The 22614-nt window shown below is 48.5% G+C and overlaps 1 protein-coding gene across 1 annotated transcript; it reads left to right on the top strand.

The window, feature by feature from the left end:
• The first annotated feature begins 1472 nt into the window (after positions 1-1472).
• SRP68 (signal recognition particle 68) lies at positions 1473-16551 on the top strand. Its single transcript, XM_080560858.1, has 16 exons — positions 1473-1635; positions 3859-3925; positions 4547-4660; positions 5634-5829; positions 6612-6694; positions 6928-7037; positions 7411-7493; positions 7755-7895; positions 11241-11339; positions 11651-11715; positions 11994-12153; positions 12837-12931; positions 13176-13305; positions 13745-13820; positions 14672-14724; positions 15186-16551. The coding sequence occupies exons 1-16, from the start codon at positions 1515-1517 to the stop codon at positions 15411-15413; spliced, it is 1821 nt and encodes a 606-aa protein (XP_080416984.1). The 5' UTR covers positions 1473-1514; the 3' UTR covers positions 15414-16551.
• The last annotated feature ends 6063 nt before the right edge of the window (positions 16552-22614 follow it).

The raw sequence follows: 22614 nt of genomic DNA, 5'->3' as shown, positions 1-22614 counted from the left end.
TGGAAAGCGACAGACTGAGGATTTGGTTTTGTTTTTTTCCTCTTTGAGCTTTAATGTCCGAAAGAGGGAGTGAGAGCTTTGAAATCAGCAATAAGAGGTCAGAGCCGAGCCCAGTGGAGGGCAGATGTGCAAAAACTGCTGCTGGTTCTGTCACTGCAGCAGAGCCTTAGGCTGGAAGGGAGATCTGCGGGAGCAGCAAAGGGAGCAGCTTGTAATGCTCAGTGGTAATGGCTTTGTCTGCAAAAAGATTTAGGGCAGCAGGAATTTGGAAAACAGTTGGTGTTTGGCCCTGAAGAGGTATCCTTAAGCTTGCTTCGAATACTCAAAGCCCTTGAGGAAGAGGACCTGATCTTAACTGCTTCTCCTGAGGTTCATACCTTTAAATGGCTGCAGGGAAGTGCTTCTGGATTTGGGTGTGTTTGAGGTTTTTAGATAATAGAGGGTCTCTCCTTTTACCGGATGCATGATCAGACAGAGTAAAGGTGTCCCCTGCACATGCTGGGGCTGGAGGTGGGAGATTCTGGCTAGTGCTTGGCCTGGGGGAGTCTAAACCCACTTCCCTCAAGTGCTACCCGGACCGTGATGTTCAAAGGTGTCTGAGGACCTCGAACATGTCCCGAGACCGTGGTAAGGGAAGGAGAGGCTGCCCTGGATTGATGCAGTGCAGATGTGAATGGAAGAGTCCAGAGAATGCAGACACACAGGGCACTGTGCAGGCCAGGATAGCACCATGGGGCTGGTCCCGCAGATGCCCTACAAGCACTGCTACTGCCCGAAACGGGCATGGGGGGGCTTTGAGGGCTGTGGGGAGAACGCCCTGGTTACCTGGGGCTAGGGCCAGCCTGGTAGCCACAGACCTGTCCGTGGTCCTCCCTTGGGATGTTCTGGTTAATGAAGGGCATTAATGGTTAATGAGGGGCATTAGTGAAGGAACTATTGCAGCCAGATGCTCTCCGGCCCTTGAGCCTCCTCTGGTTTGTTTGACGGGCCCTTGTGGAGCCAAACACCTCAGCGCCACCTCCTTGGGGCAGCTCCTTAGGACCCCAAATCACACTCAGCAGGACAGGGTTTGCTGAAGCTCCAGCTGCCGAGGGGTGCTGGGGCAGGGCAGGGCCCCCGTTTCTCTAGCTACCAACACGAGGGGAGCCGCAGGAGGTGGACATGGATCGGAGGGGGACGTGGGGCGGCCGCCCAGCACAAGGCGGGCGCTGAGGGAGAGGCACCGTGGCCGTGACGATGACAACGATGGCAGCCCCGTGTGTGTGGCACCACCGCGCGGGGCAGCGACTGAGGAGCCCAGACCTGGGCACTGGGCGCTCACGGCGGCGTTTACACATCGCTACGGGCTCCGACCCCCGCTTGGGGCCGCCCTAAACCCACCCCCCCAGTCCTCCATGAGCCCTGAGCCCCCCTCAGCGGGTCCCCCCTCAGCGGGTCCCCCCCCCCCGCTGCCGCCCGCCCCCCCTCCCCTCCCGGCCCATGATGCCGCGCGGCGGCGGCGGCCCGCGCACAAGATGGCGGCGGAGCGGCAGGGAGGCCGCGGCGGGGCGGGAGGCGGCTCTGAGGAGAACAAGGAGAACGAGAGGCCGCCGGGGTCCCGGGCCGGCAGCCTCGGGGACAGCCTGGGGCTGGAGAGCATCCTGCGGGGAGAGAGAGAGAGGCGGTGGGGTGGGGGGTGGGGGGGAGGACGGGGGAATGGGGGACGTGGCAGGCCCGGCCCTGGGAGGTGGAGGGAGGGGGACGTGGCGGATCGTGGGGGGAGGCCTGAGGGGAGCCGGGGGGGCGCTGGGGTGGGTGTCTGCGAGGGGAAGGGAGGGCTGAAGGGAGCTGGAGGGGAAGAAGGGATGAAGGGAACGGCAAGGAAGGGGTGAAGGGAACGGGAGGGAGAGGCTGAATGGAGCTGGAGGGGAGGAAAGGCTGAGGGGAGCGGGAGGGAGAGGCTGAAGGGAGCCGGGGGGAAAGGCTGAGGGGGGCTGGAGGGGAGGAAGGAGTGAGGGAAATGGGTCGCTGTACAGCTGGGGTTGGCCCCAGAACCCCCCCGCCAGCCCTGGCAGAGTTTGGGTTTGGTGGGAGGAAGAGGGGCAGTCAGCTTCACCTTCCTGAGCTTTGTTCTGTGGCTTTGTGCCGTGCCTTTGCAGCTTCGTCCCAGCCACGTGGCAGCCAACAAGGTAGAACTGTGTGCTTTAAGAGGAGGCAGTCAGTAGGCTTTTTTTGGGGGTAATATTAATGCTTGGAGTGGGTGATAGTGGATAAAATAAGTCTAACAGGTGTACTCGATGGCAGACCGGCTTCTCCAGGTTTAGCGCTTCTGAAGTCTGATGTGGCACGTGGAGCTCTGGGCTTTTTTTCTGCCTGGACTTTCATGTGAGACAGCTTCAGCTGCACAGCTGTGGTAGGGCTGAGCTTTACCTGCTGGGTGAGAGAAGGTTTCGCTTTTCGTCCAAGCGAAACAAGGCTGCAGTTTGCAGCTTAGCATATGGCAGGTGTCGCGAGGCTAGAAACTGGAGTAACTGGCAGCCCTGGTAACTGCCCTGGTAATGTTAGGAGTGATACCAAAGACAGCAAAAATGTGAATAAAATAAAGGATACGACTTCAGCAAGTAACTGCACAGGCCGAAAATAACAAGGTAGACAGCAAAGATGAGGAGCGTGTGCCCAGAGCCACGTTCAGGCATTACAGTTTGACTTGTTTCTCTAATGCAGCCTAATTAATGTAATAGTTATTGATGTAGGTTCTCAACGCTTAAATTGCGGAGACTTTCTTTCAGGTGTAATTACAAGAAAATAGATAGAGGCCTGCCCTTTTAAACTTGAAAAGTTTGGTGGCCTCTGTTTCTCCAGTTGCAATAACAGTATCGGTTTGATGGGCTTGTTGTACAGTCTGGTGCGGGTTGTTGTTATTTTTTTAAAGGCTTATTGATAATGCTTAAAAGAGATTTTTTTTTTGTATAAATAAGTACTGCACAGAGATTTCTTGCTTGCGATAGAGCTTGCCTTTCCCAAAATGAAAACTTTGCCACATAAATTCAAGGAATAACATTTGCCAAATTTACTAGAATACAGTATGATTGTGTGTGTTAGGGCAGGCGAGTGAAGTAAAGTACAGGATGCATAGAAATCAGCAAACGTACTAAAGAATGCAAAGGTTTGATGGAAGTCATGAAATAAATGGTGCTGTAGGAAATCACAGGCTGGTGCATTCCGTCACGGAGTATTTGTTACAGTTTTGTGCAGTCAACTTAGAAGTGCGCTGGAAAACTTGAGTAGAAAATACCCCCCCGAATGCTTCAGATAAGCTCATTTTTATGAGATTTTAGCATTCAGAAAGCAGTTTCCTTGTGGAAGGCTGTGCGAGGAAGGCAGCAGTGATTCTCCTCTGTGTAGTACAACGCTTGCCTCCTTTTCCTGAGAGCTGGGATGTTTAAGGGCAGGAAGGTGGCTCTCAGCGCTCCAGTTGTGTCAGCGTAACTGTGTCACGGTGCTGGCTGTGGGGGTGGCACGCTGCAGCTGGGGCAGGCGGCGATTTTAGCCTAGATACTTTTGCCAGTGCGTCTTTTTATTCAGAAACGAGCTCTGCCGGGATTAGGGCGCGCTGCGTAAGAGAGGAGATGCTCGTGGTATGCTGTAGTCCTGGCTTTGACAGTCATAAAAGCTCTGAAATAAGCTCTGGAGGTAGGATTTCTTTTAGCCCCATCAGTTCTAGCCGTGGGTCTTTAGGAGGCTTTTGGGCGCCCCTCACCAATGTCTCTTCAAAGAGTACTCGCTTAATGGAACCTGTAGAGTTCCTTCGTTATTTTGGGGTAGGGTGATGAGCTGACAACACGCTGTACTGTCAGTCTGCCTTAACGCGAATCCCAGTCCTTCAGATCGTGAAGGAATCTCAGCAGCAGCACGGTTTGCGTCACGGAGACTTCCAGAGGTACAGGTCAGTAAGCTGCAGGGATGTCGTGGGGTTGGTCTGTCACACAGCCGGCGTGACGTGGCTTACCTGATTAATTAGCACGAGCACATTTAAAATGTAACCCCCCTGCAGCAGCCAACAAAAACGATCTCCCAAGTAAATACCTCTTGACAAGTTGCTTCATGTGAATTGATGTACATGATTTTTACTCATTAGATGTCATGTGCTGTGACTATTCCATTGAGGAGGACACAAACTGCCTCTTCTTTTTCTGTTGCCCCTTTAGGGCTTGTTAACGCTGAACTGATGAGCACTGTACTCTTCCAATCACTGTATTCTTCCAAAACTTAATTTTCAATAAACGTACATAAAGCAATAAAAAGTAAGGAGAGCATTGCTCTGATTTTTCAAGATCAAGAATTATTGCGTGTCGTCTTCCCGATTTTATTCTGTTAACCACTGGTTTACACACAATTTCTGAAGTACCTCGCACTGTATGTCATACTTGGAGCTCTTACTTGTAAAAACATTGGCTGTCACAGCTCTTAGTGCTGTTTTTATTTCTTCCTGGTTGGAGAGATCAGCAAACAGAAACAAAGTTGTCCTGTGACCAAAATGACCATCCTTTCCTTTTGCTTTCCTTAGGGGTTATTGCTCCCGTAGGCTACGGCGGCTCCGAAAAACTCTCAACTTCAAGATGGGAAACAGGCACAAGTTCACTGGGAAGAAGGTGACTGAAGAGATTCTCTCAGACAACAGGTATGGAATGGAACAGGATGGAATCGGGCTGCTGTGTGTCAGTAAAGAGCTGTTTTCATTTCAGGAATTTATTTTCTTGTGGGTGAGGTAGAAAATTGTTCTGTACAGTATATGCAGACGTTGCTCTTTAGAAATGTGTGTTGTTGATTTTAATAAAAGATCAAAGTTCAGGCTGCTATGTAGGGGGCAGAAACACTGCCCAGATACTGCTTTATCTTGTGAATAAATGGGAGAAGAAAAGGAGCAGCAACAGCCAGTTCCTGTTCTCCCTTGCAGTCACTGAAATGGGTTCTTTTCATAATTAGTAAAGATTATTTAGGTCTTAAAGAGGAAACGCTTATTCAGAAGTGTTGCAAGGTAGCCACATGGATGTGCTGTAGCCAGCAAGGATGTGATTGGAGATAGAATCTCTTCCCTTTGAACAAAAACATCGGCTTGCCGGTTTCACATAGACTTTCAAAATCTGGCAGAATACTCGTCTGATGTGTGGAGAACAGCCAGGGTCTTGGGCTCATTTCCTAGCTTTTAGAAACATTTAAATTGTCTGCTGTCTCAGTTTTTTTTTTTTCTCATAGGGGAAAGAAAACAAGATGCTATCTTCACCTGTGTTAAGAAGCCAGATAGATTACAGCATTAGCTGTGGGGAACGCAGCTGTGTTTACCCATATCGAACCAGTTTGAAAAGCAACCTAAAATCAGAGATACCTTTTTTTTAATAGTATTTGTTATGCTATAGCATTATTACCAAATTGTCTTCCTTATTTGAGTAATTGCACTTTGATAAAGTGAAATAAAGTATGAGTTAGGGGTAGCACAACTTCACATTCTCTTAAAGTTAAGAAATAAAAATGTATACTTCTTATTAACCAAGCTAAAGTTTTGTTACCAAACTTTTCAGCTTGCTCAGCAAAGAACTACAGTAGCGCTTGCTTGAGCACCATCATTTTGTCATTAATCTTCATCTGCCCTGCAGGTATTTGCTGTTGATACTGATGGATGCGGAGAGAGCCTGGAGTTACGCCATGCAGCTCAAGCAGGAAGCGAACACGGAGCCTCGCAAGCGGTTTCACTTGCTGTCCCGCCTGCGCAAAGCCGTGAAGCACGCTGAGGAGCTGGAGCGACTGTGCGAAAGTAATCGAGTCGATGCCAAAACAAAGCTGGAGGCCCAGGTAACCTCTGATACTTTAGTCTTGCTTTACAGCAAAAGCTGAAGAAAGCTTTAGGGTTTTAGGTGAAGAGGTTATTCTGATCTAGCAATAGATGATCAAATTTGGCTGATTTTTTGAATTGGCTAAAGGCTCGCTTTAAATAGCTTGGATTCACTGTTAAGGCAGCCGCTAGGATTGCAAAAATAAGTGACACCAGCCAAGATGAGGATCTGGCAGTTGAAATTGTTTAAGTGTATCAAGTGTATCTTTAATTTAAAAAGCTGTACATTTAACGGAACTAAAAAGAATTGGGAAGAAGTAAGATGATGCAACACAGCCTAAGAAACTGTACTTACCTTTAGAGTTGTTTAATATACTGAAGTAGCCATCTAGAACACAAGTCTTGTGGCTCCAGTTCCTGGAACACAAAGCAGCTGTGTTGTGACACCACCAGAATGTGAATAAGGGCTGCAATGGTACTCGGCTAAAATTGTCATTTTGTGGTTTACTGTTGGAAACAAATGTCTTGTGACATGAGTGGGCCGTTTTGACTGCATAACAAGCAAGAAATGTGTTTGCTTCCACGTCCTTGGAAATGCAGAAATGTCAGTTTAAAACAGAAAAAGGTTTCTTAGGTAGTAACGTGTAATCCAAATCGATTGTTTTCTGTGGGAAGACCAAACAAGAAGGGCGAGGCATAGTCACTTATTCTAGATGCCACAGCAGCCTTCGTGCCAAAAGTTGTACAAACTAGGCTGTCAGTCCCGGGAAAATCAGCTCGATTATCCTTGTGTTGTCTGCAGGCATACATGGCTTACCTCACGGGAATGCTTCGTTTCGAACACCAGGAGTGGAAGGCAGCAATGGAAGCTTTCAACAAATGCAAGTGAGTTTCCTCACTTCTCCAGCTTCACTTAGTAAATGGTAGGAGATCAGTTTGCTACATGTTATGTGCGCACAACAGCTGTGAGTTGTTTAGCTAACTGTGCATCTAACTGAGAGGTGCTGCTGAAGAAGTAGCATCCTCCAGATTATGGGCATAAACTCTTTAAGACAGCATTTCACAAAATACAGTGTTAATATGTATTCTACATTGTTAATATGTATCCTTTCCTGTAGGACCATATATGAAAAACTGGCCAATGCTTTCACAGAAGAACAAGCCGTGCTCTATAATCAGCGCGTGGAAGAGATTTCTCCCAACATTCGTTACTGTGCCTATAACATCGGTAAGGAAAGCGGGGTGTCTAATGGGCAGCAAAAAGCAAGGCTTGCATATGAGAAGTGAATATTGACTTGATATTTAAATCTGATGTAAGTGACACAGGAGGGGGTCCTTGTTACTGTGAGTAAATACTACGTATGTTCAGTGTCAGTTTAGCTGCGGAGAAATAGATTAATTTTGCAACACTGCATTTTTTTGGTGTAAAAAGACAAAATACCGGTTTGCAGTTGTTTGTGTGTGAAGTCAGAATGAAGTTGTATATTTATCCTTCTCACCCAGAATTCTCAGTATAAAATCTATTGATTTACAGTTTTCCTATATTAGAATGATTTCTGAATTCAGATGGAAATATTGTCTTGATTTGTTAATTCCCTCAGGTGACCAGTCTGCTATGAATGAGTTGATGCAGATGAGACTGAGGTCTGGTGGCACTGAAGGTCTTCTTGCAGAAAAACTGGAGGTAACTTACCAAATGTTTTGACTTGAAGCATGCAAATACCACTTTTTTGAGCATAAATCTTGCTGCAGTACACCATTTAAGAACCAGTGCGTATGAGAAGAGCTTAATTGAGCCCGGGCTCTATAGGAAGCTACTCATTCCTTTAAAAAAAAAAAAAAAAAAGAAAATCAATCGAAAGAAAAGCAACACATCTTTGATTTCAAAGTAATCAGTTACGGATTCTTTAAGGTTGGGATCGTAACTTCAGTCCATTCTCCACAGGCGCTGATTACCCAAACTCGAGCAAAGCAGGCAGCCACGATGAGTGAGGTGGAGTGGAGAGGAAGAACTGTTCCAGTGAAGATCGATAAAGTGAGGATCTTCTTGCTGGGGCTGGCCGACAACGAGGCTGCTATTGTTCAGGTAACTCAGAAGCCATCTCCAATGTCTATGTTCTAATTGTCCTCTTTATTTCAATGTGCAAGTTAAAAGTTTGATGCCTGGGCATCAGCTTTTAAATCTCTTCTCAAGCTTTTAAATCTCTTCTCAAACTTGTGGTCAGAAGGCTGAAAGTTAAAATGGGAGTACTGCCTGTAACGCGAAGCTTAAGTGGCAGCCAGGGCTAGCTCGTGTAGTGTCCTCAGTGGTGGTTTGGGAGAACTGTTCTACTGAGGCAGCGAGTGTTACTGCTCCTTTGAATGCTTCATCCTGCCTGGAAGTGTCGCCCTTCAGTAGCAGAGCGATAGCCATTACTGTTTGTAAATCACTTGGAAGTGAAGGTTACAATTTAAAGAGCAACTGCTTTTGAATTACTGTCCTAAGTTATCTTGATGAAATGCTCAGACTTAAGAGCAACCAGAAGAAAAAGATTTGTAAGGATCACTTTTTTTTCAGCAATGAAAAGCAGTTTTGCCAAGTGAAGCAGCTGCTCTGAGGCTTAGAACATTCTCTTGTTGACATATGCAAAGCTTCAAAAGTAAGAGAATTGCTAAATGTCAGGAGGTAAATTCATCTCAAATGTATCAGTTCTGAAACGCCTCCAGTGGCGCACGCTGTGCATGCCTTTAGTGTTGCAGCCAAGAGTTCCCTTTGGGGATTTTTTCTTGGGTATGGTGCGCAGGTGCTGTATTCTTCTGAATTCTGCATACAGCATCCTTGAAAAGGTAGTAAAAGGATCTTGACTAACAATTCTTGCCTCTAAAGATGGGCTTTTTGCGTCAACAAGAACTGTTTAACACCAGGAGAAAAATGAGGATAAATAGCATTTTAAGTGATAAAATGAAAATCCTACAAAGGTGTAAGGCAAGTGGGCAAGAGTAGAAGATGGTATTAAGAAGACAGTCTAAGTCTAATAGGATAAATGAGATATGGCTGGGTAGGAAACATTAGTATTAACTTGTCATACCAGAATATTATGAATAGTATGTTGCTGAGTTGTTTTTTTTTTTGGTTTTTAGTAGGTAGTACATTGATACGGCCAGCAGGTGGAAGTACAGTTCAGAGTTGAGCGTTCCCTCGTTTAATTTCTATCCTGCAAGGGTAGCAGGTGGAGCTCTTCAGTTAAGTTACCCAGTTTGTTCCCTAAAGCAGGGGCAGAACAGCGATCTGAAATTTTAAATCTTGCTTTGTGTTCCTTGGAACCTCTGACTAAACAGGAGCTGTGTGGTACCAGACCGCAGCTAGTGGTGGTGAGAGCTGAGCACACAGCAGCAGTGTTTACCCTCCCGGCGGGCTGAAACTTGGCTTTTTGAGAGCAGTTTTGCAGTTGGTGTGTCAGTTGTGATGGGCAGTTCAGCTACAGCTAAACACGTTGTGGTGATTCCTGGGATCTTTGGCGCCTTTCAACTCGGTGAAGACTAGCAGAAATACTAACATAACAGCAGTGTTCAAGGTTTGATTAGAAACAAACACAAATGTGTGTGTTTTGAGTAAAGATGGAACTTCTCAGTACGCTGTCTCATTGCCTGCAGTGTCTTAATGGTAACTGGAGAAACGGAACAAATAAGCCGAACTGAAATACGAATCCACGCTTGAAATATTTATGCCATCCCTTTTGTAGGCTTGAATGTGTTTCTTCAAGGGCCTCAGGACAGAGCAATAAAAGCGTGCTCGTAACTGTTATTGCCTCAAGGATGCTGTGATCATCTTTAGTAACTGGGATTGTAGCAAGAAAAGGTGGTAATAATTCAGAAATGATATATGAAGTTTTAAAATAAAGAAAAAATAGACGTGAACACTCCTAGACTTTCAAAACTGTGTTCAGTTGGACTGATTCCCTTGATTCCTTTAAGTCTAAACTGTGCTGTTCTGTCAGAGCGCTTTAATCCCAAGCCATAGCACTGCATCTCGGTTTTATGGACCGTATCTCACAAATCAGAACATACAAGTATTTACACACTCACGATCTGTTTAACCTTAAGAGATTTTGCTTGGAAAGGAAAGCCTTTGTTTCGTTGCGTGGCCCAGCCCTTTCCCTGTTTGTGCTTGACTGATGATTTAGCTCCGTCTGTTTTCATTTTTGTGCGCACAGTGAAATGGCCGTGCTCCGCTGGGTGAGGTTGAGAATGCTGCCAGACTCGTCTCTGGTTTTTCTCAGTAGTTAGTCCCACCTTAAAAATTCTTGCAGCAGAAAAAAGGAATCAAAAAACCACACATCTTCATCTTAGGTCAAGATACCTGAGGCTTTGTGGGGGAGTAAACATAACATTCCTTCCTGGGTTTGCAAACCTGAAAAGAGGAAAGGCTTTGAATTGGTAGAGCTCAGCAGCTTTTCACAGAAGTTTTAGCTTCTGAAAGAGGAGACTGTAGAGCTCCACTGAAGATAATAAAAGCAATTATGTTCTAGACCGTTTCTTGTTTATTTGGAAAAATTTCAAGTTTGTTGCAGCAAATGTTCATCGTAGGCTGTTACATGACTTGGAATTGGTATAACAGTGCTGACGTGCTTTGCTTTTACCAGATTAACCTCTCCTTTGATTGTTAAGGTTGGGATTTAGTTTCTGAGCAGTTTGCTCATACTGAATCAGTAAGAGTGATTTTGGGTGTATTGTTTAATTGGGTACCTGGTATGCAAGTCCATTAGGTGAAGATCAGGCTTCAACTTGTTTTTGCTTTCCAAAGGTGTTTCAAATTTTGGTATTGGGGCAGAAAGACAAAAACTGCTTCATGTTTTGACCAAATTTGTGGTGACAGCAGAAGGCTACTCACTCCTGCTGCTGAGATACAGAATTATATTTAAAAAAATGATTCAAACAAACTAATTATTGCCACCGAGAGCATTGCTGGAGTGGGAGTGTAGAAAAGATAGTCATCTACGTGTGCTTACCACAAGAGAAGAGCTAAATCAGCATAACAAGAGCAGTCTGCATTGGTAGTTTGCCAGTTTGGTAATGCTCAGCTCTTGTGTTGTTGGGCCTTTCCCACAGCGCAGTCCAGCCCCAGCGGTTCTCAGGGCAGTGCGGGTGCCATCCTGGACGGCAGGGGAGTTGCTGGGATGGCAGCAGCTGCAGGGATGAGGTGATCACAGCACTGGAGGCCCAGCACAAGCAGCTCTGAAGTACTGATCACATTCCCTGCACTTTTTTTGTCCCAATTTCTGGCAGTTTGCCCCCTAAACTATATTGCAGATGGGTACAGATCAGAGTTCTAGCTACCCATGGATGCTCAAGTCATAATTTGGGAGAAACTTGGTGTAATCTCCTTTGTTGACTCTTGCATTATGGGATACAAAAATGTCTAACAGATGTCTTAATTTTGCTTTGCTCTTAGGCAGAAAATGAGGAGACAAAGGAACGTTTGTTTGAATCTCTACTCAGTGAGTGTAGAGATGCCATTCAGGCTGTTCGGGAAGATCTGAAACCGGACCAGGTAAGCACCAAACATCAGTGTTTCCACAAGGTAGTGTTTCTTTGGGACTTCTTGTTATTGTCTAACTTGCGTAATGGCAGAAGTGTCTTTTTGGATTTTGTTAAAGAAATGCTACAAAATAGCTTACCACCTATGATCTGATTCTCTTCAGAGTTGGTGAGGGTGAACAGTAATGTAGAAGCCCTCATTCATTGCCCAAAAGTTTATTATAACTTCCTGATTTACCTAAACTATGAGTTGTTTCTGATGTTTTCTTCTGCCAGAAGCCCCTTTAAGTGAATCATGCAGTGTTTTGTCCCCACTTTTCACAGAAGCAACGGGAACACTCTCTGGAAAGTGATTCCGGGAAGGTGTCCAACATACAGTACTTACACAGGTAATAGGCAAACATTGCTGCCTCTACTAGTGTGAAGAAGTCATGCTCTTATGTCAAGGTTTTTTTTGTCTTGGAGCTCTCAGATCTCAAAGGGTGACTGTATGGATAAGGGTCTGATTCATGTGGCTTTCGAAGTACTTAAGACTTTCATGTTGACCTCTCAGGTGTTTTTTCCCCGCTGGTAATAGCGTGGACTTGGGGGAGGACTTGTTTTTTCTTTCCGGAACAGAGTAATGTCTGAGTAGTTCTGACAGTCTGCTAATGGTGTATCTTTTTAGTTATTTGACTTACATCAAGTTGTCGACAGCCATCAAGCGCAACGAGAGCATGGCGAAGTCTCTGCAGAAGGCACTGCTGCAGCAGCAGCGATCAGAAGAGGATGGAAAGCGCGCTGCGCGGCCTCAGGACCTGATCCGCCTTTATGATATCATTTTGCAGGTAATGCTAGGGAAAGCAGATCTAAATCGTTTTACTAACTGGTGAACTTTGTTACAAAAAGATCCTGTATAAAATGGAGAAGTGCAAATGAACTGCCTGTGAAATCTAAAGAGCAACTTGGTACATCCAGTAACCGTGTTGGAGATGTTCAGCATCTGCATGGAATGTGGAAAAAAACCACAGCCTTTAGTTGTGAGCAGAAAATGCTGCTAGAATGGGTTTGCTTGTTTTTACACTCTAATGCAGTTTTTCGGACTGTTTTGTACAGCACCCTAGCAGCTGCCTTAGCTTCTGCTGGCTAGAGAAAGTAGCAGCTGAAAAAACACCCTGTACTTGTGCTTCATAAGCGGTTTCTCAATTTCTCACATAAATTTTCAATTAACTGTGGGAGCCTGTGGCTGGAGAAGTTATGAATGGGGAAAGTAATGTCTTACGAAAGCATTACTCCCTGTGAAATTTGAGGAGTCTTTGTCCTAATTCCTGTTTGTGTCAGGAAATCTGTCCTGAGGGTGAACTTGCACAAGTTTCAGTGGCTGTCCTTCACAAGGTTAGCATACTGATAATTAGAAAACTGGGAGCTATTTTCATGGGAGTGTAGTGTTGGCTATTAAAAGGGGCAGCTTTCTGGATTCCAGAGGAAAATAGCACTTGCCTGAATTTGTTACTTTGACTCTTTTGCACAGAACCTTGTGGAACTGACACAGCTTCCTGGCCTAGAAGAGGACAAGAACTTCCAAAAAGAGATTGGATTGAAGACGCTTGTGTACAAAGCTTACAGGTGACTGAGAAACAGCCAGGTGTTCCTTAGCGGGCATTACATTTTCAAAGGTTATTGTCCCAAAGCTCTAAGCACTGTACAGGACTTTGATGCAGTTTCCTCTGTCCTTTTGTGAAGGGAAGAGTGGATGCTAAGGGGAAGCTGGCCAGACCTACTTAATATCTCGTGTTATTAGTGATTTGAGCTGTAAAAGCCATGGGTTACAAATATGGCCATATCAGGGATCGACTGATTACTGTTGCAGGTGTTTCTTCATTGCACAGTCCTATGTCCTGGTAAAGAAGTGGAGCGAAGCTCTCGTTTTGTATGAAAGAGTGCTGAAATACGCTGGTGAAGTTCAATCGGAGGCTGGAGCTTTTACAAACAGCCTGAAGGTAGGAACCCGATCCTGTGAGCAGAGAGGAGCTGAAGTTAAAAAAGCTCTGGCCCCAGTATTTCATGTCCATTAGACATCAGGCCGTTAAAATTCAAGGCTGGTCTTGAAGTGGCGAGAAGTATAATAAAAGTGTGACTTCTTCACACGTTATACTAGAGACCGTCTAATCATGTGGAAATGTTTCAGCTGGCTGCCTGCTTTGGAGGTGAGGTGGCCTTGCTGCAAGATCTCCGTACCACTTTTCCTTGTTTTCTCACATCTGTTTTCTGCCGTACTAGTACTTTAGTGCGTGAGGGACTGTGCTGTAGCTTGTCCTCTCCTGGGAAGGCTTTTCAGCACTAGGACTTAATTTTTAGTTCTTTGTCAGATTTTACTTTTGCTCTAACTCTTAAACTGGCATATTTTGGGCTCTCATGCAACTTTCTGTAATGCCCTAGGAGCTGCCTGATGTTCAGGATCTGATCACTCAAGTCAATGCAGAGAAATACTCCTTGCAAGCAGCAGCTATATTAGGTGAGTTCTATAATTATGCTGGAGTTCTAACTTCTCTTAAATGCCTCTGCTGCTATTTCATTTATTTTATTTTTGAACTTCCAGATGTTTTTCCACATCAGCTGTGACTTATGGAGGCTCTTAAACTTTTTCTTCCCCGTTCTAGCTTTTTCTAGCTGTGTGTAATGCAGCTAGGCAACTATTGACTAGATACTTGGCATCGTGCTCCCAGCCTGTACTTGCAAAAGTGCTTTCTAAGGACGTGCACCTATTTTGGGAACTTGCACAGAACACTTTTTAGTGTTTAACTTTCCTCCTGCAAACAAGTTGAATTCAGTGTGTACCACCTCCTTGGTAATAGCACTGTTCTTAGTGGCCTCACTTGTTTTATGTTGGCCTACCTGAACTGCTGAAAAAGGGAAGAGAAGTGTTGTTCTGCTCATTGTTGGTGCTGACCAGGTTAGGGGAGCTTTAGGGAAATGGTTGAACTTCGTGATTTCTTGGGCTGCTCTTGTTGCTGTGCCTGCTGCTGGAAACCCAAGGTAACTAATGGATTGCCTTGTCTTTTATTGCCTTGATGTTGTTTTAACAGACCCCGCTTGGTCTTTTCATCATCTTTGTTCTTAACTCAACATTTGTGCTGCTTTCAGGAGCTTCTCACAGCCATGTGATGGAGAAGCTCTCCGTCACTGAAAAGCTGTAACTCCACATATGAGATCTAGAAAGCGAGCTGCTTCAACTGAAAATATTCTTACAAATCCCAGGAACTTGCTTTCATAGCTCAGCCTAGGGGGCAGCTGATTCCTGAGACACTCTTAGCATACGCCAAGGTCTAGTCTGTTATTCTTACCACCTTTTCTTTAATTTTGCAGATGCAAATGATAATCATGAGACTGAGTCTCCATCTCAGGTCAAGGATGGCAAGGTAAGAGCTAAGAGCTTGGTCATACTATAGACTCGTTCGTAATGAATACTGCATTTAACCTGTTACGTGAGTGTTTCCTTCAACTCGAGAAATATCAGGTTAATTGGAGTTCTGTCACGATTAGTGTATTTGAGAAATTTTAGGAGGATTTTAGTTTTCCTTCTGCGAGTCCTGAAAGTTGCTGGCAGGGTGGAGTTCCTTGGGTAGGAACTAGGATGCTGTTTGCAGCTTCTAGTGTGGCATCTTTTTTTCTTAAGCTTTCTCCCTGCATTTGGGAAGATCTGTGGATCCTGCAGTAAATCTTTGACAGGAGATCAAACCATTTTCATGGGCCAAAGATACCACACGTGGGATTTCCATCTTCTGTCAGCTCAGTGCTGCTAGTTCCTCTTTGCTTGTTTGGTTTGTCAGCTGCGTTTTGACATGTGTTTAACTTTTGTCTCTGCATTGGTCTCTTCCAGCCACTCTCAGAACGGTTCGAGACTTTCTGTCTGGATCCTTCTCTTGTCAGCAAGCAAGTCAGCCTCGTGCACTTCCCTCCGGGCTTCCAGCCCATTCCATGCAAACCCTTGTTCTTTGACCTGGCCCTTAACCATGTCGCTTTCCCACCTCTGGAAGACAAGGTGGAGCAAAAGGCCAAGAGTGGCCTCACAGGATATATAAAGGGCATCTTTGGATTCAAAAGTTAACCAGGACCCCTCTGAGGAACAGAGGTTTTATCCTGTATTGAAGGAAAAGCTCCAAGAGGTTCTAGGACATAAATAACTGCAACCGAAACCGACAAAGGGAGGTTTTACCATCTTCTTCCCTATGTTCTGTGTGTGTCTGTGCACTTACGTTCTCTCCCGGTGTATTAAAGACAAGCAATTTCTTCAGAAACATATGTACTCTATAAATAGCTGAAAATAATTTGGAGCACAGAGAAATTCCATTCCGCTCGGAGAAGTTGGAGCGTGCTTTGTGACCAGTGGCCTGTTCGGGGCTGGTACACGTTTACTTACCACGGACCAGGGCATAGACATAACTTGATTCCTCCCCTGCCCCATTATTTGACACTAATTTGGTATTTTGTTTCAGAAATTTGGGTATGATGGGGAAACAGGCAGAATTAGATGCAGAACTGAAACAGCGAGGTGAGGGTGCCCACGCAAAGGGTGTGAAACAATAGGCGGGGGGGCTGCTCCTTGCCTTTCGACTCCCGGTCCCTGCTGAGAAGCATATGTAGTTATGTAAAGAGAAGTCTCTTTATTTTTAAAAAACATTGACGTTCAGAAATGACAAAACGGAGCCTCTTTCCTTATCAATAAGGATGGCAAACACCTTACCAAATGTTAATGGTTGCCCCACATGTGTTGGAGTATAACCTGAATTTGTACTCTGGGCTGATGAGATCCTTCTTCGTTGGTACGTGTTTTGTTAAACACGTAATGCAGCATAGAACCTAATCCTACAAGGCTTTTCCTGGGAAACGAGCTTCATGGGTGGCTTCTTGATCTTCACGGGAAGTTGGGGCTGTCACTGTTCCTTTTGTCTCTGATCTAAACCTTCTCTTTTAAAAAAAAAAAAAAAAAAAAATTTTTTCTGGAGTTCATCTGTTGCTTTTTCCTCATCCTTGGTTAGTAGATAAACCTGACGTGAGAAATAAGCAACAGGATGCCAGCAGCGATGGTTCTCTGTCGTGCCAGGCAGCATTTTTATAAAGCACCCACGTGGTGTGGTGATAGGCACTTAAAAAAGGCGGGTAATTCCACGATCGCGTTCATTAAGGAGGGGAAATAAAAACAGCACGTGGGCAGAACTGTTCCTAATAAAGCGTTTGGAAGTTTGCACGGGTTTTTACTCAGTCTGTTGCTGGAAGCTGGCACAGCAGTCCTACCTGCCTTACCTCTTCTGCGCTGGTCGTCCCGACCCTGCGCTGTTTCTCCATTTTTAGGCATTGGAGTTAATGGGGTGGGAACAGGACCAAGTGGTTTGACTGATGTGGGGATTTTCCATGCAAGGTGCATGTCAGGAGTATGGGGGGAATTAACGATTCCAATGATTTTAAGTTGAATGTTTGCTACTTTGTTCCAAGTTGATCTGATTTGGGAGTTCTCAAAATACGAAGCAGCTTTCAAGAGGAGCAGGAGGAACTTACTGTTTAACTTTTGCAACGTGGAAACAATATGGGAAGTTCTGGTATTGTAGCTATCCGTTTGCCTCTGGTTGCCAGGGGATTTTTACAAGAGAGAGGGGAATTGTGGAACAGAACGAAACATTGAGGTCTGCATCAGGTGATAACTTTTAGAAAACATGGTCGTGGATGACCGGTTTCTCTTCGCCGTAAAGCCAGTTTCCTTATTTACAGGGAAAGATCATGCAATAACTGTCCCGGCACTAGGTGGTTGATAGCTCTGCGGTACCTCTTTCTAGGTGCCTCCGGAGCTGCTCTCTCCTTCTCAGCCTTTCTATCAAGTCAGTTGGAGAAGCGTTACCCTGTTTGGTCTGCAAACCAAACTCCTGTCTGCAAAGGCTGTGTGGTGCCTGGATTGATTCCAGTGGAAGTCGTAGCGCAGCCACTTCCTGATTTGTTGCTGTTACAGACAGCTGAGAGGAATTGGCCTCTCTCTTAAACGTCTTTTAAAAGATAACTGATTCATTGAACACCGATAAGGAATCTGAAAACAATAAAGTCTTATTCCTGTCCTCTGAGGCGTGTAGTTTATGGTGAGCGTTGAGAACGCCGGGTGCTCTTTGCCTCCGCAGCAATCAGATGAACAAGGCCGTACCCTCGTCTGGGGCTACTTACCTTGGAGAGTGGCCACTCAGTTTGGGAGGAGGATTTCTGCATGAAGGCTCGGATGAGCTACCTCTGAGAATGGCACATTGCATTTTTTGTGTTTTATCATGTCTTCAGGTCGGGCACTTGGAAAACATCTGAAAGCGGGGCAGGGAGGAAGGTAGAAAAACGTTTAAGTCACCTTTATGATGAAAACCAGACTTGTGATGTTTTTTGAGACTCTTAACCCTGCTTGGGAGAGCTTGGGATGGCAAAAGGAAGGCACAGGCAGCAAGGGAGCAGCGTAGGCAAGCCTGAAGTGTGAGGTGTAAAATACAGAGCAAACTGCTTCCCCTGGGACCGGCGGGCACGTAGCTGTGCCACCAGCTGCCGGGCCTCCAAACTGGAGCAGCCGGAGCGAGGTGCGGAATACCAGGCTGATGCCTAGAAAGGCGCTTCCTTATTGCGCTGCTCTTTCATTAGGCTGCAGTGTTGGCTTTAAAGGGTTTGCTCTCTTTCCATGAATTAGGTGGCAGGGAGTCCCCAGGACTGCCCTCAGACAGGAAGCTCCAGCGGAGTGGTCAGGATGATTGCCTTCAGCCAGCTCTTCGTACGGAGCGCAGCATCTTTGGTCTTCACGCTGGAATTTTAATTACAGGCTGAGCGAGCCGTGCCGAGTATCAGGGCATCAATCTAAATAAGAGAGGTGCATGATGGCCCTTGGCCCCCACGTCAGTGGTACGCGCGTGTCTTACGCCGTGTTCACGCCTGGTCCTCCACTGCAGGAGGTCTGGGGACGGTGGGTAGGTAGTGAGAGACTCCTGGGGTGTGCTTGTAGGAAATGACTGGCGTGGGGCAGAACAGGCAGGTAAAAGAGCTGAGTGTGGTGTGGGATCGGAATACTCTGGACTGGGAGCTCCTAAATCATAGCCTCCACCTCCTTTAAAACGAGGAATTTGGGGTCTTTTAAACCAAATGTATTGTGTTACTAGAAAAAAATCAGTGTATTGCCCGCACCTGGCCATAAAGGGCTGCGGTCCCTCAAATTTAGGCAGGGGAAGTCCTTGTCCAGCCACAGCAGGAGCGGGGAGAGCTGGTTCCTGGGAGCAGATGCATCCTCTGGGAGATGCCTGCTGCTGAGTAGCTCTTGTCAGCCGCCCCCTCTGAGCTATGAGCACAAACACCCGGTGGTGTTCAGCTCAGGGTGTAAATTGGGAGCTTTTTTGCTTAAAGGAGTGGTTTGACGTGATCCGGAGGGTTTTTGACTGTATTGCTGTTTTCAGGCGTATAAGAACAGGTGGAGGTAGGCTTGCCTTGCGAAGAACCAAAGGGGAAGAGCCCTTTCTGACCAGGGTGGGGAAAACGGGTGGCAGGTGCCCCCAGTGTGTAGCAGGAAGCTCCAGGAGGAAGCAAACTGGTCCCGAGCAGCTCGGTGCAGCTGCAATAGCGCTGCTGGGTTCCCAGCTCCGACTCCTGCCCTCTGCTCCCTCTCCCCGCTCCGAATCAGGCGGCGCTCCTGCTGCAGCTGCCTCTGGCCCCAGAGACCTCGGTCAGGCCCCTCTTCGTCCCGCGACCCGCACCGGCCGCCCCGGTCCTGGCACGGAGGGTTTGGCACGGAACAGCTCGGTGCTGGGAGCTGCTCGCGCAGTGGAGCCGAGGGACGCCCCTACAGCCAAGGTTCGTCCGCTCACACGCAGGGTGCCGGGTGCTTGCTGTAGTGCCGGGCGCTTCGGGCTCACTCAAGACATGCGGAGGGTAAGGAGGTTGAAGGGCAGCCTGTCCCCGACCCTCTCCCTTCGGGCGAGGTCTCCTCGGCCGCAGGGTGCTGCTTTGTGTCTGGCGAGGAGAGGTCTGGGGCTTTGGGCACGGGGCGACCGGAGCACGAGTCGGATCGCTGCTGCTGCGATCGCATCTCCTGCAGAAGCGGGTCATGGGGTTCTAGAGTGCTAGTTGGGGGTTTGCTTGCTTTGGGGGTTATTTTTGTGTGCTGGAGAGGGAACGATCACTGCTTTACCCCGCCTAAAGGGCGATTGGTGTGCGATGGAGGCTGCTGTCGGCCCCCCGCCGCCTTCCCCGGGCTGGCGCGAGTAACGCGGGGTGAAAACCTCCCCACCTGCGGCCTGCGAAGCAGCGCTTCCTCCGAGGGGGAAGCTTGAAACCACTTTCAAAGGGCGCTTTGCATGTCTGTTGTGCGCACGTGGCCTCGGGCGCAGCTTTCATGTGCTCCCATTCCCTGGAATTCCCATTGGGACCGGGCCCCGGCGCGTACTTAGCATTTCCAGGCACTGCTGCGCTGTGATCTTGGGCAAACTTCTCCACTGCCGGGCACCCGTAGTGTCAGGGTTATTAAAATCAAAATGGGTGCTCTAGAAATAGTTTTCTCGCCACTCCCCTGCCGGGCTGACTGCTGGGGCTGGCCGCGCGCACCGCCGAGACGCAGCAATTTGCCCCGGGCCCCCACGCTGCGAACTGGAAGGAGCGACTCTCCTCCCCAGCCGTGGTCAGCGCGGGGAGCAATGCTGTGCCTGTGGTGCCCGAATGACTAAAGAGCAGCATCAAAGCCTCTGAACTGCCTTCAATGTTCACTTTTTTTTTTTTTTTTTCTGCAGAAGCAGGGAGAACTTCTAATTTTCTCGGAGCGTCAAATTAACTCGGGGCAGTCTGGCCGCTCAGAATTAGTTCTGGCGGACGGATGCGTCCCGTTCGGGTCTGCCTGGGCCACAAAAATGTTCGCCGCTGCAGCTTTGCAGGAGATCCACGTCCAAGGTGAAGAGATCCCGGCTGGGAGCAGGCAGGCAGCACCTGGGGCGGCGCGAGCTGCCCAGCTCAGGGCCGTGAGCCCTCGCAGGGGCTCGGTTGGGTTGAGGGGATCTGAAAATAGGATGCTCGCCTGCTGGCGTGCGTGAGCATCCTTCCTGGTGCCGAACGAGGTGCCTGGGTCCCGCTCTGCTGATTTTCCTGCTCGCAGCTGGTCCTGCTGGGGCTGGGAGGTTTTCTCCTGGCAGACGCTCCTCAAACTGTCCCAGGCACGTGTCTCTGCCTCCCACCGCCCACACGGCAGCATCCTGCAGGTGGGTTTGTGCATCCCAGGGCCTCGGCATCACTTGCGTGGAGGCGCGGACAGGAGCAAGCCTGGCCTTGCGTTTAACTCCCCATCGCCCTGAAATGGGCCGAATGTCTCGTGCCTCAGCCCGGCGCGTGTGCAGGGCGCTTCCTTCTCCAGGGTGCTGCCGTTTCACCCAAGCAGCTTTTTTGAAGAAACCTTCCCAAAACACTCCCATCCCCCGGGTGGGGTCCAAGGGCGCTTCCCCAGCTGTGCTGCTGGGAGGGAAGGTCGGCGTCCCAGGCAGGTGTGCTCGTCCCAGGGGCTTCATTCCCTCTCATTGCTCGGTTGCCTGATCTAGGACAGACCTTGCCCAGACCCAGTTTGTGGAGCCCTTTGCTCCAGCAGTGTCCCTGGATAATAACTCAACATTTGCAGGCTGTGTCCTGTGAGTTACAAATGAGTTTTCCAGACGAGATGTCCTGAGAACAGGCCATCAGTGAATTTATTTAGCGCTATTACAGCTTTGCTCGTCCTCTGGGGAGAGGAAAATCGGGGTAATGCTCGGGCTGCTGTGGGGAATGGCCGTGATGTCCTGCTCGCTGGCTCGAGGGCTGAAAGTCGGAGCAAACTGCGGGATGCCCCGAGAGCCGACGGGTCCTTTTGATGTCGGAAGGGTCCGGGGATGAGCCCTGCCCTGGGACTGAGCTGTTAATGAGCGGGTGAGATGGCGTGGGGCGAGCAGCCTCTATTTAGGGAGAGACAGAGGAGTGAGGCTCGGGCTTTCCGTCCACCCGAGACCTGGAGAAGAGGAGGAACGTCCAGCAGCAGCAGCTCCTGCTCCCCATCGGGCTGTGGTTCCCCAGACCCCGAGCTCGGGGGCCATGGCCCAGGCACGCGGCCCCGCTCGCCCCCCGGCGCAGGTGAGGCTGCGGCGCGCTGGGGCCGGCCTCCGGCCTCCTGGGGAGAGGCCCCTCGGGCCCAAGGTCGCGGTCCCTTCTGCGTCCCGGCACTGGCAGCAAGCTGAGTCCAGCCCAGCCCCGGGAAGATTTTCTTTAATGGGTCCTCAGCCTCATCTGTGGGGGCTGAGCACCCCCAGGACTGGGTCTTGGCTGTGCCAGCCCCACGAGGCTGCGCCACGGCCGTGTGCCAGCCCAGGGTCCGTGCCCACACCGGCACGGCCGCATCCACGGCTCTGGCAGCCGTCTCCCAGCTGCCTCCTTCACTCGTGGTGCTGTCGCCGCTCTGCTCGTGAATCGGTCACGATAAAGCAAAGCAAAACGAGGCTTGGGGACGGAGTGATTTTAGGTTTAAGAAAAGCGGGCATCCTGTTTTCTTAGCAGGGTGGCAATTGTTTAGAATAGACGGGCTCCTCAGAGACTTCGGTGCTGCGCTTTGGCTCGTGTGAAAACTGCTCCCCAAGGAGGAAAAAGGGCTGGGGGAAAATGATCTGAGAAGATGCTGTTGTTGGGGTCTGCAAAGAAAGGAGGTTGCCTTGTGCGTGGTGGGGTCTGAGCGGGGTCCCCTGGCTCCTGACTCAGGTGTCTGCTGTTCAGAGCCAGCTTTGGGGCTGCCGGGGGCTTTTCCTTCAGCTGAGGAACCCCAAGACTGCAGACACAAGTTTTTGGCAGAAAGTCTCAGTTGGGGCTGCCTGCAGCTGCCCCCCGGCACCCTGCAGCCCCCCGGCACTGGCGCTGCGTTGCTTCGGGGAGGAGATGACTCCAGCACCGTGGTTGCTCTTTCAAACCAGGAGCCAGAGCCCAGAACATCGTCTCCACGTGCACCGCTGCTGCTTCTGCAGCCCACCATGCCCTCAAGGGGGATTTTTCTTCCCGAGGAGGAGCACGAAGCTGGTCAGAGATGTCCCTGTTCTGCTGAAGACTGTCCTCTAAGCCACGCTGAAATCTTCCCCGAAATGTTCCCTGAGATCCTCTGTGCTGCTGTGCCTGGTGTCTGCCCCGGCAGGCAGCTACTCGTGTCAGCAGCAAGAAAGAAGCTTGTGCGGTGCTCGGAGAAGTGAGACGTCTGCGTTCTGGCTCATCTCCATAGCACCGGGGTGAATCCCCAAATCCTGCTCGGGGCAGTGAAT

Source organism: Anser brachyrhynchus, assembly GCF_964034855.1.
Source record: "Anser brachyrhynchus genome assembly, chromosome: 18".
Taxonomy (NCBI): Eukaryota; Metazoa; Chordata; class Aves; order Anseriformes; family Anatidae; genus Anser; species Anser brachyrhynchus.
Note: the sequence above shows the minus strand (reverse complement) of the source record. Positions and strands in the feature narration are given on the sequence as shown.

Excerpts from the sequence above, each read along its gene's own strand:
- SRP68 (XM_080560858.1), top strand. The coding sequence starts at position 1,515 with ATGGCGGCGGAGCGGCAGGGAGGCCGCGGCGGGGCGGGAGGCGGCTCT. Across the intron at positions 1,636-3,858 it reads GGACAGCCTGGGGCTGGAGA|TCCTTCAGATCGTGAAGGAA; the intron begins GCATCCTGCGGG and ends CGCGAATCCCAG. Across the intron at positions 7,494-7,754 it reads TTCTTGCAGAAAAACTGGAG|GCGCTGATTACCCAAACTCG; the intron begins GTAACTTACCAA and ends CATTCTCCACAG.